At 45.0% G+C, this 16,909-nt stretch overlaps 1 protein-coding gene across 1 annotated transcript in view; it reads right to left on the bottom strand.

Moving 5' to 3' along the window:
* MXRA5 (matrix remodeling associated 5) overlaps positions 1–14,140 on the bottom strand; it is a 33,951-nt gene extending 19,811 nt beyond the window's left edge. The window contains 2 exon segments of the mRNA XM_033236428.1: positions 10,642–10,857; positions 13,536–14,140. Coding sequence (XP_033092319.1) covers positions 10,642–10,857; positions 13,536–13,582 — 263 coding nt within the window. The 5' untranslated portion in view covers positions 13,583–14,140.
* Between the last annotated feature and the right edge of the window lie 2,769 nt (positions 14,141–16,909).

Below are 16,909 nucleotides of genomic sequence, written 5' to 3'. Positions count from 1 at the left end.
ATTCCACATAAGAGAAGAAAGAGGTGCATTTTTCCAATCATGAGCTCAGCAATTCCCTGTGGAGTGTAATAAAGGGGAAGGAAGGTATTGAATCCTGCAAGCTGGGTGGGGAATGGGGGTCCCGGTGTGTAGAGGTGAGACAGAAGCATAGAAAACTCTCTCCTGCTCTCTCGCTGTCTCTCAAGACAGGGTCTGGCTCTGGTGTCCAGGCCAGAGTGTGGTGGCACAGCCTCGGCTCACTGCAACCTCTGTGTCCTGGGCTTAAGCCATCCTCCCAGTTCAGCCTTCTGAGTAGCTGGGACTACAAGCACACACCACCACACCTGGCTAATTTTTGTATTTTTAGTAGAGATGGGGTTTCACCATGTTGCCCGAGCTGGTCTTGAACTTCTGAGCTCAAGTGAGCTACCCGCCTCCGTCTCCCAAAGTGCTGGGATTACAGGTGTCAGCCACCACACCTGGCCAGGCCTCATGTTTTGAGGTCAGGCACACTTCACATTGCCTGCTGGCTATCCCAGAGAAGTTACCAAGCTTTTTGGAAGCTCAAATTCTTCATTAGTAATGTTGCTGAGGATTCTTTTTCCAGAGAGCCATGGGTGGGTTAAAGGACATAATGTCGCAGCCACTCAGACATTGCTCTGTGTCAAGGACTGCTACAGAGTTTCTGGAGGGAATAGGTACAACAAGGCTGACACCAGGGAGATCAAAGGGAAAGTCACAGCCAAGCAAGACACAAAAGAGACATGATAAAAATCTGTGAGTTAAAAATGGCAACTAAAATGTAGTTAGGCAGGGGAATAATGAGCAATATGTTATATGAATAAGACATTCAATGAAAACATATTCAGATGTTCAAAAATGTATACATAATATGAATAATGTAAAAATCATACAGGAATCATAGTATTCGTAAACACGTCCATTCAATGATTCTTCTCAGAGACACTCAAGTGACCAATTTCAGACCTGATTTCAGCTGACTCCAGAGTAGAAATCTACCTGGTACGTTTCTAATTCATTCTTTGCCATGTTGTCTTTCAAGGAACTTTGCAGCCTGATTCCATATGTTTCAACTCACTAAATAAAATAAAGTGTCAAGTAGATATTGCTAGCCTCTCCCGCCTCAGTCTCTGAATGCAAGGTGAAGCTTTGGTCTCAAGACACCTGTATTTTACCATGGTGACTGTGTATTCTTGGATGCACTCAGTGTCTTCCATGAGTCTCCCTTCCTCTATAACGGGGACTTTATTGTTGCTGTTGCTGTGTTTGCAGGGTTTTTTCGTTCCCATCTTGTGGGTAAATGAAGTGCCGATCATGGATAATGACCATACTAAGTTGCCATTTTTTATTTTTTATTATTTTTGTTTTATTTTATTTATTCATTTGAGATGGAGTCTCCCTCTGTCGCCCAGGCTAAAGTGCAGTGGCACCATCTCGGCTCACTGCAACCTCTGCCTCCCGGGTTCAAGCAATTCTCTGGCCTCAGCCTCCCGAGTAGCTGGGACTACAGGCGTGTGCCTCCATGCCTGGCTAATTTTGTATTTTTAGTAGACACATGGTTTCACCATGTTGGCCAGGCTGGTCTCAAACTCCTGACCTCAGGTGATCTGCCCGCCTCAGCCTCCAAAAGTGCTGGAGTTACAGGCATGAGCCACCTCACCCGGCCGCCATTTTTGTTTTTAAAAGAAGACCTTATTTCTTCTTATTTAGACACAAGCACAAATGATCTAGCACACAAGAGGGGGCCAAGAAAGTCTTACAGGATGAGTTTGCCGATGGCATCCTCAGAATTGTTCACAGGTTTTTGTTTGACTGAAATACCAACCATGAGGAAAAATGCAATGCACGTGAGTGAAAAGCAAAGAGAGTCTAAATCTATGTTTCAGAGTCACCGACTAGAGAGTAGAAGTCTACCTGACACATTTTCTCCTTCACTCTTTAAATTGATTTTCTGCAAAATCACTACGCAGTGGCAATATTCATTGCTCAAGATGCACACTACAAAGAGGAATGAAGCTCTGACACAGGCTACCATGTGGGTGACCCTTGAAACCTGTTGTTCACTGAAAGAAGCCGTTACAGGTCACCTGTTGCAGTGGTCCTCAAACCCCGGGCCACAGAGCAGTACTGGACCGGTTAGGAACCAGGCTGCACAGCAGAAGGTGAGCAGTGGGTGAGTCAGCAAAGCTTCATCTGTATTTACAGCCATTCCCCGTTGCTGGCATTACCACCTGAGCTCCACTTCCTGTCAGATCAGCAATGGCATTAGATTCTTAGAGAAGCACAAATCCTATTCTGAACAGCGCATGCGAGGGATCTAGGTTGCGCACTCCTTATGAGAATCTAATGCCTGATGATCTGTCACTGTCTCCTGTCACCCCCAGAGGGAACTGTCTAGTTGAAGGAAAATAAGCTCAGGGCTCCCACTGATTCTACATTATGGTGAATTGTAGAATTATTTCATTGTATATTACAATGTAATAATAATAGAAACAAAGTGCACAAAAATGTAATGCACTTGAGTCATCCCAAAACCACCCCCTCCCCAACCCTGTCTGTGGAAAAAATTGTCTTCCATGAAACTGGTCCCTGGTGCCAAAAAGGCTGGGGACCGCTGATCTATTGTATGATTCTGTGTATATGAAATGTTCAGTATAGTCAAATTCATAGAGACAGAAAACAAAGCAGTGGTTCCCAAAGGCTGGAGGAGGAGACGGAGTAGAGAATGACTGCTTAATGGATATGGGTCTCCTTTCGGGGTGGTGAAAATGTTTCGAACAAGATAGAGATGATAGGTACACAATAGTTTGAATGTACTAAATGGCACTGAGTTGTAGAGTCTACAAGGGTGAATGCCATATCATTTGAATTTTACTTTAAAAAATTGCAAAAACATTGTACAGGTCAGCTTTGTATGTGCCTTCAGGATGTAGTGGGCTCTGAAAACAAGCTCTAATGCTTTTAGAGATGGAGAAATAAAAGGAAAAATAAGGCAGATGCTATTTGAACTTCCCTAAATATGAAACGATGTCTGCTACAGATTCTACATGCATGGATTCATTCTCCAACTCAATCACAGCTATAATTTGAGCTTTGTGTGTCTACAACTTACTATTCTGGGTGGGTCAACCGAATAGGCAAGGGCTCAGCTCTCTTAGCAAGAAGGATGACTAGAAGGGTAAAAATAATGAAAAAGATCATTTCAGTTAGTTGTAAATTTCATAAGGAAATAATTAAAGCACAGAAAGGAGAGTAGAAGGGGTTTGCTGGGCTGATGTCTAGGGCAGAGCTCTCTGGGGAGCTGAGACTTGAAATAGGGCTTAAGAAACAAAGGGATGTGACCGTGTACACATCTCTTGGGGCAAGGCATTCCCAATAGAGGAAGACACCCAGAGATTTTCATTGCTTTATACAAAAGCCCACTGTTTGGTTTGTTGACCCTGATTAGGAACTTGGTTTGGGTGCTGCCTCAGTGTTTCACTCCATTATGGGTTGACTTACAGTTCATTCACTTTCTTAACTCTCAGCTCCAAGATGCCTCCTTCTATTTCCAGTGATTCATTCTTGGTCCACTTGGGCATGGCCTCATCATTTTAGAAGAATATTCCATGGTGGACAATTAGTTAGCTCTCTGGTTTTTGCTGTTTGCCATAAAGTTCAGAGTTATTGGCCATCTTTCTGTTCCTTAGACTCACCAAACTTGCCTGCTTTATGGCACGGCCATTGATTTGATCTCTATAGAGATGCTGCTCAACATCCTGTAGTGCACATGATGGCCCCTACAACCCAGATTGATTGAGTCCTAAACATCAAGATTGCAGAAATTTGGTAACCTTACCTTAGCATGTGCAAATTTGCCTATCTGTCTCTCTGTCTGTATCTATCTACCTACCTACCTACCTACCTATCATCTATCAATCTATAATCCTCTCTATCTATCTCTCTATCAATCCATCATCATCCTATTATCTATCAAGCATCCATCTATTATCATTTATATATCAATTATATATCTATTCATCCATCATATCTACTTATCTTCTATTATCTATCCATCCATCACATCCATCTTTCTATCAATCATGTATGTATCATCCATCACATCTATCATCTATTATCTATCCATCATATCGATCTATGTATCTATGTATCTCTGTATCTATCTATCCACCTATCTATCGTCTATCTATGTATCTCTATCTATTCATCTATCTATCTATCATCATATCATCTACCTACCAACATACCTACTTTTCATCTATCCCTATCATCTATCAGTCTATCATCCTATCTAGCTATTATTCTATCATCTACCTATTATCCTATCATCTATCTATTATCTCTCTATGCATCTATCATATGTCTATTCATCCATCACATATATCTATCTATTTATCTATTATCTATTATTGTTCCATCCGTGGCATCTATCTATCTATATCTGTGTATCCATCACATCTATCTATCATCTATTATCTATCCATCCAAGGCATCTATCATCTATGTATCATCTTTCTATATATGTATAGCTATTCTATCTATCTATCATCCAATCACCTACCTATCAACATACCTACCTTTCATCTATCTCTATCATCTATCAGTCTATCATCCTATCTAGCTATCATTCTATCATATCTATCATCTATCTATTATCCTATTATCTATCTATCAACAACCTACCTATCATCTATCTCTATCATCTATCAGTCTATCATCCTATCTATCAATCTATCACTCTATCATTCTATCATCTATCTGTCTGTCTCTCTATTGTCTATCTATGGCAGTAGTTCTCAAACAGGGGTAAATTTGCTTCTAGGGAACGTTTGTCATCATGTGTATACACTTTTGGTGATCACAACTATGGAAGGGGGTGCTACTGGCATCTAATGGGTGAAGGTCAGGGAAGCTGCTCAAAGTCTTACAATGCACAGGACAACCACATAAAGTAATGATCCTATCCAAAATGGTAATAGTACCACAAATGTCAGTTATGCTGAGGTGAAGAAACCCTGCTCTAATCATAGATAATCTTTGGGCAGATGTGCTTTCTTTATTGTTATTTAGGATTCTAGATTTAGTAATCTGTCTGGAATGGTGAACACACAGAAGGGAACTGATGTCAGCATCAAAATCCTTTTCCATTTCTTGGATGCTGACATTTCGCTAGATACAGTAAGCAGGGGAAATAATGGTATCAGGTGAGTAGGTGAGATTGTCAGGGACCAGGTTACTAAGAGCTGAGAAGACATGGGAAGGACTATGTTTTCTTCACACCAAGTGCAAAAGGGAGTGATTGGAGGGTTTAAGTAAGGGAGTGACATGAACTGAATATGTGTTAAAACAGCAATGTTGGCCACTACCTGGAGAACGTGTCAGAGCTGGGCAAGAGAAGGAGGCAGAAATGCAGTGAATCCTGCAGGGATATTGAGGGATGTTGGATTCATGACCAGGTGTGGCAGTAACATGAAGGCACACAGAACATTTCCAAATGTACTTAGAGGAAGAGCCAGCAGGCATTGCTGAGTGGTGGGAGTGAGAATGAGGACAAACTTGGGGGAAGGACTTCTGCTTGGAGGGGAGCAAGTGGATGGATTCTATCATTTGCTGGATGGCAAAGGCTGGAAGAGACAGGTGTTGGGGAAAGAATTCAAAGCTGTATTTGCCATGGGATGTTTGAGAATTTTGTAAGAATCTAAGGGGAGAATAGGGTTCAAGACCAAAATGGAGACCCAAGATGCACGTTCAGGCAAGACTGGCCAACCAACCAATGGAATAGAGCTCTGGGAGTAAATAATATCACCTGAACAGAGCCCAGAGGAAGGAGGCAGATCTTCAGACAGAGGAGATAGGGTTCTGAGGCTCAGTTTCTGAAGTGGGTCAGAAACAGCTGGATGTTCCTCAGCACATTTTACTTCAAGGGTGTGATATGTTTTCCTTTCATAGTTGTGGTCATCAAAAAGGTCTCCAGATGTTGCCAAATGTTCTCCAGGGTCAACTCATCCATTGTTGCTAACTATTGTCATAGATAGGTGTTAGATAGATAGATAGATAGGCAGACAGATGATAGATACAATAGATAGATAATAGATAGATGGCAGACAGATGACAGATAGATAGGTAGATAGGCAGACAGATGATAGATAGGTACATAGATACATAGGTAATATATGGGCAGACAGATTGATAGATGATAGAGATAGATGACAGGTACATAGATGATAGACACGTGATAGATGATAGGTAGGTAGGTAGATAGACAGATAGATAGATAGATAGATAGATAGATAGATAGATAGAATACATGATAGAGATAGATTGATAGAGATGATAAGTAGGTAGATAGATTATTGATAAATTTATGATAGAGAATAGATAGGTAGATTAATAGATGATAGATAGACAGATAGATAGATAGATGGATAGATAGAATCAGTACATCAATAGATAGATGATAGAGATACATGATAGGTAGGTGATAGGCAGACAGATGATACATAGATAGATCAATAGATTGATAGATAGATGATAGGTATGTAGAGAGATAAATTGACTGATGATAGAGATAGATGATAGGTAGTAGATAGGTGAGAGGCAGATGCATGACAGATAGATAGATATAGATATAGATATAGATATAGATATAGATATAGGTAGAGGATAGATTGGTTGATTGATGATAGAGATAGATGATAGGTAGGTAGACAGGTAATAGGCAGATGATAGATAGATAATAGAGAGAGAGAGAGATTGAGAAAAACATAATGGCTCTTACTAAAGCCATGGATAGCTGAATGTCAAATTTAACCTGAGAAATTTGATGACAACAACTATCAAGGTGGAGAAGAAGGGAAGATAGGAACAAAGGATCAATACTGGTTCATTTCCCTTCACATCTGAATAAATCCCCCTGTTGGGGAAGGCACCCAAAGTCTGGAACGGGTTCCACATCAGCTCAGTAAACCTGTCTGACCCTGTCATCTTTCCCCTGCTTGTTTGTTGTTGTTGTTGTTTGTTTTGTTTGAGACGGAGTCTAGCTCTGTCGCCCAGGCTGGAGTGCACTGGCGCGATCTCGGCTCACTGCAAGCTCCGCCTCCCGGGTTCACGCCATTCTCCTGCCTCAGCCTCCGGAATAGCTGGTACTACAGGCGCCCGCCACCATGCTCGGCTAATTTTTTGTATTTTTTAGTAGAGACGGGGTTTCACCGTGTTACCCAGGATGGTCTCCATCTCTTGACCTCGTGATCCTCCCTCCTCGGTCCCCCAAAGTGCTGGGATGACACCGCGCCGGGCCCCCCTGCTTGTTTTCAAGGGGCATTAGAGAGCTTGTAGATGCAGATGCCAAGGATGCCAGACGTGAGAATGGGGTAGATATTCTGGAACAGACACAAGCCTGGGGAATCACCTGAGTACCCCCTTTCAGAACCCGAGGGTATACATGTCCCCTTTTTGCATCCTTCTAAAAATCAGCAGAGAGTCTGGGAAATGAGCACGACACTCAGGGAACAGAATCTAACTGGAGACTGGGATGACCCTGCATGAAGTGCAGTTCCGTGGCTCATTAGCCCTTTGGCTTACATTCCAGACGACCGTCATCACTATTGATTGGCAATCACTGAATATATAACCAACTCTGTGAAATGTTTATGGCAGACAGTATTTGCAAAATTATGTCGAAGTTTCCGGTTAATATCACAAGGCAGAACTTAAAATAGAATAGGCAAGTATGGCCCTTGTTGAAGCTGCAGAAAGGCATCTCATCAAAACCAGTCTTTTAATCAAGAGAAAAAAAACATTAAGAGTCTGTAAATCCATCTCTAAGTGGATGCTATGTTGTTGGTTCCTGAAAAAAATATTTGGAAAGCAATTTTCAGAAATGCTTTTAGCTTGTCCAAGCCGGAAACAGCAATGCTGACAAAGAACCCTAAAAACAGCTGTGTGGGAATAGAAGGTTTCATGAACACTTGGCCAACAATTCCTTATTCCTTGAGAGTCTTATATTTTCTCCAGACTGCTAAAACACAGATCAGTCTCTGAGTTCTATCTGTTAGACATTGCTCTTGCTTCAGTCTTTTTCCCCAAAAAGATGCAAGATGCCAGACTCATTATCTAATTTGAGATGGATTTTTCTAAAACAATGCTACTATGATATTATTAGTGATTCTTTCAAGTAGTATATTAATTCCTGTCACAAATTAAACCAGATGGAGGTATATATGTTGATACAGTGAAGTGATTCTCTAGGGTTTTTATATTTTTCTTTTCTTTTGAATATTACAGAAAACTGTCTCTAGATATTACTGGCATCAACAGGAAAAAGAAACACTAACAGGTTGGTATGTCTGTTTTATTCCCACGTTAAAGTCAATCTTTATTGTGAGTTGTTTAAAATGAAACCATCAGAAACGGTGTTGTGATTTAGAGGTTAGTTGTGTTTTGCTCTCACAAAGTACTTCAGTTTAAAAATGAACGGGAAGAAAAGCATCCCAGAAACTGTAAATGAGATGCAAACAACTTCAGAGGTAATAGTCTTATTGGTGCTATGAGTCTCAAGCCATTAAACAAATCACCTCTTTGGGGAGGGTGCATGCAGGGACTGTCTCCACCCTCATTTCCAGCCTGATAGCCCCCTTCCCAACACCCAACACAAACACGCAAACCTGCTGTGCAGGAAGTACCTCAATATATATACATATATATATATTTTTTTTGCATCAGCCCCATGCTTTTTAGAGGGTTCTACCAAGTCCTGGCTGATGGTGCCCCCAGCATGGGACCTGCCAAGGTGCCGGGTTTGAGAGACGAGGTGGCTAATCCCAGCAAGTGGGACCATGTGTTAAAATGGTTCATGTATAAAAAACAATTCCTAGACAGAGCCATTTTGCACCCCAAGGGCGGAAGAAAAAGAAGTTACAGTTAAAGCTCCACTTTCTGTTCTGCAAATATCACATGCGCCATCCCCCAGGATTCAAACGGGCTTTAGCAGACATGGAACCAGCACAAATGCCCACCAATGATAGACCGCATAAAGAAAATGTGGTACATAGACACCATGGAATACTATGCAGCCATAAAAAGGAAGGAAATCTTGTCCTTTCCAGGGATATAGATGAAGCTGTAAGCCATCATCCTCAGCAAACTAACAAGGGGAAGAGAAAACCAAACACTGCATGTTCTCACTCATAAATGGGAGTTGAACATTGAGAACACATGGGCACAGGAAGGGGAACAACACACACCAGGGCCTGCTGGGGGGTGGGGGGTGAAGGGAGGGAACATAGAGGATGGGTCAATAGGTGCAGCAAACCACCAGGGCACACATATACCTGTGTAACAAACCTGTACACTCTGCACATGTATCTTGGAACTTAAAGTTAAATAAATAAATAAAATGGGCTTTAGCACCTCTTCCCTTTTTCTTACTTCCATTACACAAGAAATGTGTCCTGATAAACGACAAGATTGTGAAAAGGGAAGCTGGCTTACATGTTACTATTCCCTCCTCTGGCAACGCCAAGCTGTTTTCCCCAATGAGCTATCATCGTTGTGGTTGGATGTTCAGATGGTCAACTCCTAGAGTCTAACAGCATTTCATTGAGAAACCTATTTAATAGTCTGTTGCCATGGGTTAGGGAAGTTATTATCTTATTCCCTCAACATTTTGTTCTCTTGTTCCACCACTGTCAGTAGGGAAGTTTCCATCTTACGCCCTCAATGTTTCATTCTCTGAATCTACCACTGAAATTTCCATCTTACTCCCTCAATGTTTCATTCTCTTCTTCTACCACTGTCAATAGATGGGAGTTTTTTTTTTTTTTTAACTTTGTTCTATAAGATGTCCAGGTACATTTACAGTTATTTTGCATTGGCTCAAATCCGACCATTTTATTTTTATTAAAACATCTCCATGGTGGATATTTCTCAGGCACTAATTTAATCAATTGTTCTGGGGATAGACTCTAGAAAGTAGCTAATATATTTTGTTGAAGAACTCCAAATGATTGTTGACTATTAAAATTGCAGTTGAGTACCTGTAGATCATGCAACTAACAGTTAAGTCCATGAAACATTCGTGTGTATAAAATGAAATCAATATATTAAAATTTTACCAGGCACCCCACATCAAAATATGTTTTTAAAAAGATGTTGATATTTTTAATAGCCAAAATCTGCAGGAATTCTTTTACTGCCTCAAAGTCACAATTCTATCATCTACATGACTTATAAAATGGCACAGATGTTCTGCTTATTTTTATTATTCTTAAATCGTTGCTGGTCTATTTAAATCATCTTCATATGTTTAAGTGTGTGTCTCATTCATTCACCTCAACAATGTATTAAAGAAATGGTATCAAGGGAATTTTTCAACAAACTCTAAAGTTGTTCATGCTGCTCGTTGGAAGACCTCACAGCAGTGGCAGCTGATGGATATATTCAGATAATCATCGAAAAAGCTGCATTTAGCATAACTAAAACGTTTCCTCTCTATTTTGCCCATCTGCAGCTCCATAATTCTCGACAGAGCTACACAGAGGAAATGCACATATGAAGTTAAGTAAATGCACATACAAACATGCAAAACCAGATCAAGACGCACGCACTAACAGTGGAATGGTTCGGGAAGAAGGTGGTACAAACCCCAAATTGATTCTTTCCACGTGTTTAGCAATGCCAGCGGGCACGGAAGCCAGGGATCGGAACGTGCAGTGGACCTCGCTGGGGACGTAGCAGGCACAAGGATGCGGGCAGGCCAGCGCCATTCGCGGATGGCCCCAAAGCAGGATCAGCACCACGGAGAGGGCCCCCCAGTGCGCGCGCTTGGGCATCTTGTCGGGGTGCCTGATTCTCGGATACCTGAGGTAGAACAAGAAAAGAGATGCGCTTATTCACAGGTAGCACCGACTTCCTGTGGGCAATTTTTAAATTTGAATTGTGCATCAGGGTTTCAAGCTTCCCAGGACTTCACACGATGTGTTGTAGTGATGGTTAAACCATGGGAATTGAGAAAGATGAAACATTATTTTTTCTAAACTTTTCACCATTCACTTTAATCATGACTATAGAATATAGTCTTGATTCTTGGCTTGGATACTATGAATTGGAAATCTATCTTGCACTCTGTAATTGTGGGTATGAAATAGAGAGAGGAGAGAGCGAGAGAGAGCGAGAGAGAGAAACAAGAAAAAGAGAGGTTTATATTTATGTTTCTATAATAAAAGAAATAATAAAATATTGTGTTTCTGCCTCCAACAACGACTGAGCTATTATATATTGCATATATTTGAATTTAAAACTTCCCAAGAAAAGTGTTTATTCTATTCTTTCCTTTAATGATATTTCTCAAACCTTTAATTCTAGCTTCTTGAAGAGCTTGAAGAGGTATTTGCTAGAAGGATATTCATCCTGTTGTTTCTGGGTTTATTTACTATCTTTATTATTATTATTATTATTGTCTTGGAAAAGCCAGAGAGTTTTTCTGATGATTTAGAGTTGCTGTTAATCGGGGAGGAAGTCTGGGGAAACCTCTGATCATTCAATAAACAGGAAGGGACTGCTTATGAAATATATTCAGGCAAACAAAAAAAATGGAGTCACTAAAAAATGGAAAAGCTCGGGTAAATGCTAGATTGCATCAGCTACTTCATTTAGAATGGCGGTGATCATTTTCTTCGTGCCCTGGCAATGCTTGTGTCATCTAACATTTTTGTCATCTCTTGAATGGCGTTCACTTAAAAATAGTGGCACACATGGAAAGTAAATAGGGATACACAGCAAACACGCGCCTGCCCATTCGCCCGGGTTCTGAACGAGCGCGAACTGCTGATTAATAATTCTAAAATCCAGGCCGGGCTTAGTGGCTCACGTCTGTCATTCAGCACCTTGGGAGGCCAAGGCGGGCGGATCACCTGAGGTCGGGAGTTCGAGACCAGTCTGACCAACATGGAGAAACCCCGTCTCTACTAAAAATACAAACAAACAAACAAAACAAAACTAGCCGGGCATGGTGGCGCATGCCTGAAATCTCAGCTGCTCGGGAAGCTGAGGCAGGAGATTCGCTTGAAGTCGGGAGGCGGAGGTTATGGTGAACCGAGATCGAGCCATTGCACCCCAGCCTGGGCAACAAGAGAGAAACTCCGTCTCAAAACATAAAAATAAAAATCTAAAACCCTTCCTATAAGACAGGAGCATCCCAAACCTGTAGCTTTCCCTGCCTTTAAGTGACCTAGAAAATGTTAAATCCTCTTAAGCCCGGGGGCGCGTCTCCCTTCAGCTGCCCATAAAGAACTGATTGCACACAGGTAGCTTTGCAAAAAAACAACTCCGGGCTCCGCCTCTGAGCGCTGGAACAAACCGGCTCCTGCAGCTCTGCAAAAGTCCTCGGGGTTTCCACTCTCGCCAGAGCCCCGGCTTTCCCCGCCCCTGCCTGCGCGCCTGACCTCGGCGCTGGGCTGGTTCCAAGGGCAGCCGCGCCAGTCCCCAGCGTCCTGTGCCTGCGGGCGGACTTGGCCCGGGCGTTCCAGAGGACTCTTCAGCCCCAACTCCCTGTCCGGCCTCCCTCCGCCCCCTCCCCGGCACCAACCTCTCGGGAGACCCAGGAAACTCGCCCCCAGACAACCCTAATCCCAGGGACGCGGGGTCGGGTCTCTCCGCCGAGGAGAAAGCGGCCACGCGCCAGTTAGGCCGCCAGAGACTGTCTGCGAATCCCTTCGGGAAGCAGGGGTGGGGGCGTGAGGCCGTCTACTTTCTTCTTGGCCCGGGGCGGACAACCTGGAGTGGCCGGGCGGGCAGCCCTGAGCCCCTGGCCAGCTTCCAGAGTCCGCTGAGTCGCGTCGAGCTGGCTGCGGGGTGAATTACGCGCTTTCCCGGAACGCGGCTGGGGTGACCCTGCGAGTCCCCACCGCCCGGGACTTGGACATCAAACCCCTTCTATCTGCGTGATGACTGTCCCGGTTTTTTTGCATGGCTCAGCTCACTCTAGGCGTTGGGTTGTCCCCTTTCCAGGGAAAGCCTGGGTAAGGGTAGGAGGAAAGAGGCGGGGAAGGAGTGGGGGAAGAGAGGAGGGAGAGGAGACTTGAAGTAGCCACAGCCTGAGCAACTTGGAAAGAGGCTCCTCAAGTGCCCTTTCCCCCACCGATTGGAAGAGCAGAGTGGGCTTCACTTAGCAATTCCGTTGGCAGCTTCCTAGAAACGCGGGATGGCGGGGTTGAAGGTCTCCAGAGAGAGCGAGGGATGGGGAGCGCGTTGGGGAGCGGGAGGAAAGGAGGCATGGGATGTCTGGGCTTAATTAGACCTATTCAGTGCATCCTCCTTCAAGATCCGGCTCTCCTCCCTAACTGATCTTTAGTTACTTAAATTTGCAGGAATTCAGGTATCCTGATTTCTTAGCAACTTCAAACAGTGCTGGGGAACGGTGCAATCTACCTGCATGCAGGTCCTTTACCCCCAGTTTTCCCTTGGGTGTCTCAAATCCCTTCACCCCCTGCGGGCAGACACGGCAGCCCTGGGGCGCCCTGGCCACCCTGTGTCCTCACCTGTCCTTGGGAAGCCGCCGCACACGGGAGCCGTGCGCCAAGAGCATCCACCGGGCTGGGGCGCGCGAGTCACTGCCGGGAGTCTGCCGGGGTCATGCCCTTCCCGGGGCCGGGGGTGAGGCAGCTCTGCTTCCCAGCGCGGCACAGCTAGCCGGCGCCCTTTTATTCCCGGCACTGCAAGGCTTCCCCAAGTCCACGCCTCGGCACACCCCCACCCTGCCCCACCCCGGGGAGACGGGGCGCGGGCCCGAGCCAAGGGACCCTGGCCGCGCCGCTCTGCGCTCAGCCTTCTTCTCGCGTCTTCATTGCGTCTGGGCCCGGGTGGGCATGCCTCGCCCACTCCCGTAACAAGAACCGCAGGCGGCTCGGGGAAGGAGGGCTCTTTGTCAGAGAGAAGTCCGGGGACCCAGGAGGGAAGGGCGAGATGCAGGGAGCGCGGTGAGAGCCGCAGTTGAGTCCGCGCTTGGAGAGCGCCTAAGCAGCGCTGGGAACGTTTCCGTTCCTTTCAGGAGAGAGAGAAGGAGCAGGGTTTACGCTTCTCCCGGCCAGACGGCGTTTTCTCTGGCAGCTCTTCCCAGCCCGTGTGCAGACAGGAGCAGGCTGGCCCCGCCGGCATCCAGCTAGCTGCAGGCAGGGCTGCAACGTGAGAGCCGCTGCCACGCCCTCCCGCCTCTCCGGGACTCCCCGGCGCCCGCCTCCCTCCCCCTGCCAGTCTTCTAGCCTGAAAGGTGGAACGGCTCCCTTCCGGCGTGGGGAGCCTTCGAGGGGCAGGGCGAGGGCTGGGACTTTCGGAGAGTCTGAGGGTATTGTCCGGGGACGGGGCGGAGGGATGGGGGGAGCGACCTGGCGACAAGGCAAAAGTAGAGGGTGCAGAGGGTAGGTCCCTATTCCAGGAGGCAGAGGAGGAGGAGGAGGCGGTTGTCTGGCTTCCTGGATAAGTCACACCTGGAATGGTGGGGAGAGGTCAGGCGAGGATCTTCAGTCAGCAGAGCCCACCTGGGGTAAAAACATGGAGCTCAGACAGGTGTGCAGGGCCCGGAAAGGCACCACTGCACCAGTTTGTCGCAGGGTGCACCAGCGACTGCTTTTCGCTGTTCCTCTGGTTAGCCGCATTCCTCTCCCTGAACCAGCATTTTGACAACACGTCCTTAGGGTCAGTGTTTGCCTGTTGTGTTCTTTGATCTACAAAAGACATCTGTGAGCATTAAAAAATATATATATATATATTATTTTTTTACAAGCCCAGTGGTACCATGTACTTGTACAGCAAATCCTGTCTGCTGAGATGCCCCTGAAGCAGGCTGATAGCGTGCGGTATTTATTTATTTATTTGTCTGTTTGTTTGTTTATTTGAGACGGAGTCTCGCTCTGTTGCCCAGGCTGGAGTGCCAGTGGTGTGATCTCGGCTCAGTGTAACTTCTGCCTCCGATGCGCAAGCGATTCTCCTTCCTCAGTCCCCCATGTAGCTGGGACTGGAGGCTTAGGCCACCACGCTGGGCTAGTTTTTGTACTTTTTTTTTGTACAGACAGGGTCTCCTTACGTCGCTTAGGATGGACTCGAATTTCTAGCCTCAAGTGATCCACCCACCTCCGCCTCCCAAAGTGCTGGGATTACAGGCGTGAGCCACCGAGCCCAGCAGGCATGCAGTTTTTCAAAGGCAATGCATGGAAAAAGTATAATTGAGAAGTGTCTGCTCTTTAGGTTCAGAAGTCCTGCCCCACATCTAGCACTCTGTCAGGGGGCTTTCAGGAGGAAGGAAGGAATAAGCCTAAGAAATAAGTTGCTTCCCTTGCATGGAGCCTGGACCATCTTAGCTCCTCCTAAGAAACACAGCATCTGGGAATTCCTCACCACCTGCCTCCCACGCCTAGGGTGGCTTCCACAGAGTTGAGAGTCAGGAAACACTGGTTCACAAATGGGAATTCATTCCTTCTCTAGCTTTCGTTTTCAGTGTGTGTTGACAGAGTTCCAGGGATTAGTCAAATAATACCCTTAGGTAGCCTCTTTCTGAGCATGCCCCAAATCCACTGATTAAATTACAAAACAAAACATAAAACAACTGTCTCTTGAACATGTCTTTACCTTTGTTAATGATGTTGCCACCCATCTCATCAGCTAAACTAGAAACTCAAGCCATTGTTGCCTTCTGCCTCTCTTTCATGTCTTCCTCATAGTCAACTGGTTGCCAAGTTTAGATCCTGATGCCTAAGAATCTCTGGGCCCAACGTGCTCTTCTCTCCACCTCTCTCACTGCAGTTGCATGGATATGTCTTAGATTTTGACAACTTCTTCCTCCACCAACTCCTCATTCATCCCTTCCAGGCCATCACTGAGACTTAGAGGGGTGCCATCATCCTCAAATCCAAGGCTGAAGTTTTCCATGGGTGGCCGGTGCCATGCCCTGTGCTTCCCAGCCTGCCTGTCCCTGGGATCTTCCTTTTGGTGATAGGACTGGCTTGTCAAGAACAGGTAGCACATCCCTGATTTTTGTTGTTGGTTCATGCCACTGTTTTGACAAAGTTCTCCTCAGTCTCCATTGTATAGTATTTCCTTACCTCCATGCCCATTGCTAATGTGGGCTTTTTCCTGCATTGTGGACAATCACTCACCTTCTTTTTATGCCATCATAGCTTCTTGACACCTGGAGTATAGCACAGAGCTTGGCATACACTAGCTGTTCAATTGAATGAATGAATGTGTGCATGACTGAGGTGGAATTCTATTAAGAAATGTCTAGATTTGGTCAGGCACAGTGGCTCACACCTGTAATCCCAGCACTTTGGGAGGCCAAGGCGGGAGGATTGCTTGAGTCCAGGAGTTTGAGACCAGCCTAGGCAACATGGCAAAACCCTATCTCTACAAAAAAAAAAAAAAAAAAAATTAGCCAGGCATGGTGGCATATGCCTGTAGTTCCAGTTACATACTGGGGGCTGACAAGGGAGAATTGCTCGAGCCTGAGAGGCAGAGTTTGCAGTGAGCCAAGTTCACACCATTGCATTCCAGTCAGGGTGACAGAGTAAGACCCTGCCTTAGAAAAAAAGAAAAAAGTCCGAATTTCCCTGCAGTAAGGAAATCTGTTTATACTACCTTATCCAGGGGGATTATTATTGGCACATTTAATAGATAATATCTATTAATACCTCTAAATACTTGTGCTACCTGTACAATCTGCACCCCAAAAGTGGTTTATCGAAGTCCAGTTAAAGGCGTAGGTTTACGGAAATGAGATGGTTAACTCAAACATAAAGGTTTTAATTCCTTACAAGTGTGAAGCAAATAAAATATCAAGTCAACTAATTCAATTCTGCTTTTAAAATTTCATGCAAGGGATGATGGGGAGTGAGCAGTGGAAAGAGACGGCTGAATGGGTGCA

The sequence above is a fragment of the Trachypithecus francoisi genome, unplaced genomic scaffold (assembly GCF_009764315.1).
Source record: "Trachypithecus francoisi isolate TF-2019V2 unplaced genomic scaffold, Tfra_2.0 Contig00101_ERROPOS395535, whole genome shotgun sequence".
NCBI lineage: Eukaryota > Metazoa > Chordata > Mammalia > Primates > Cercopithecidae > Trachypithecus > Trachypithecus francoisi.
Note: the sequence above shows the minus strand (reverse complement) of the source record. Positions and strands in the feature narration are given on the sequence as shown.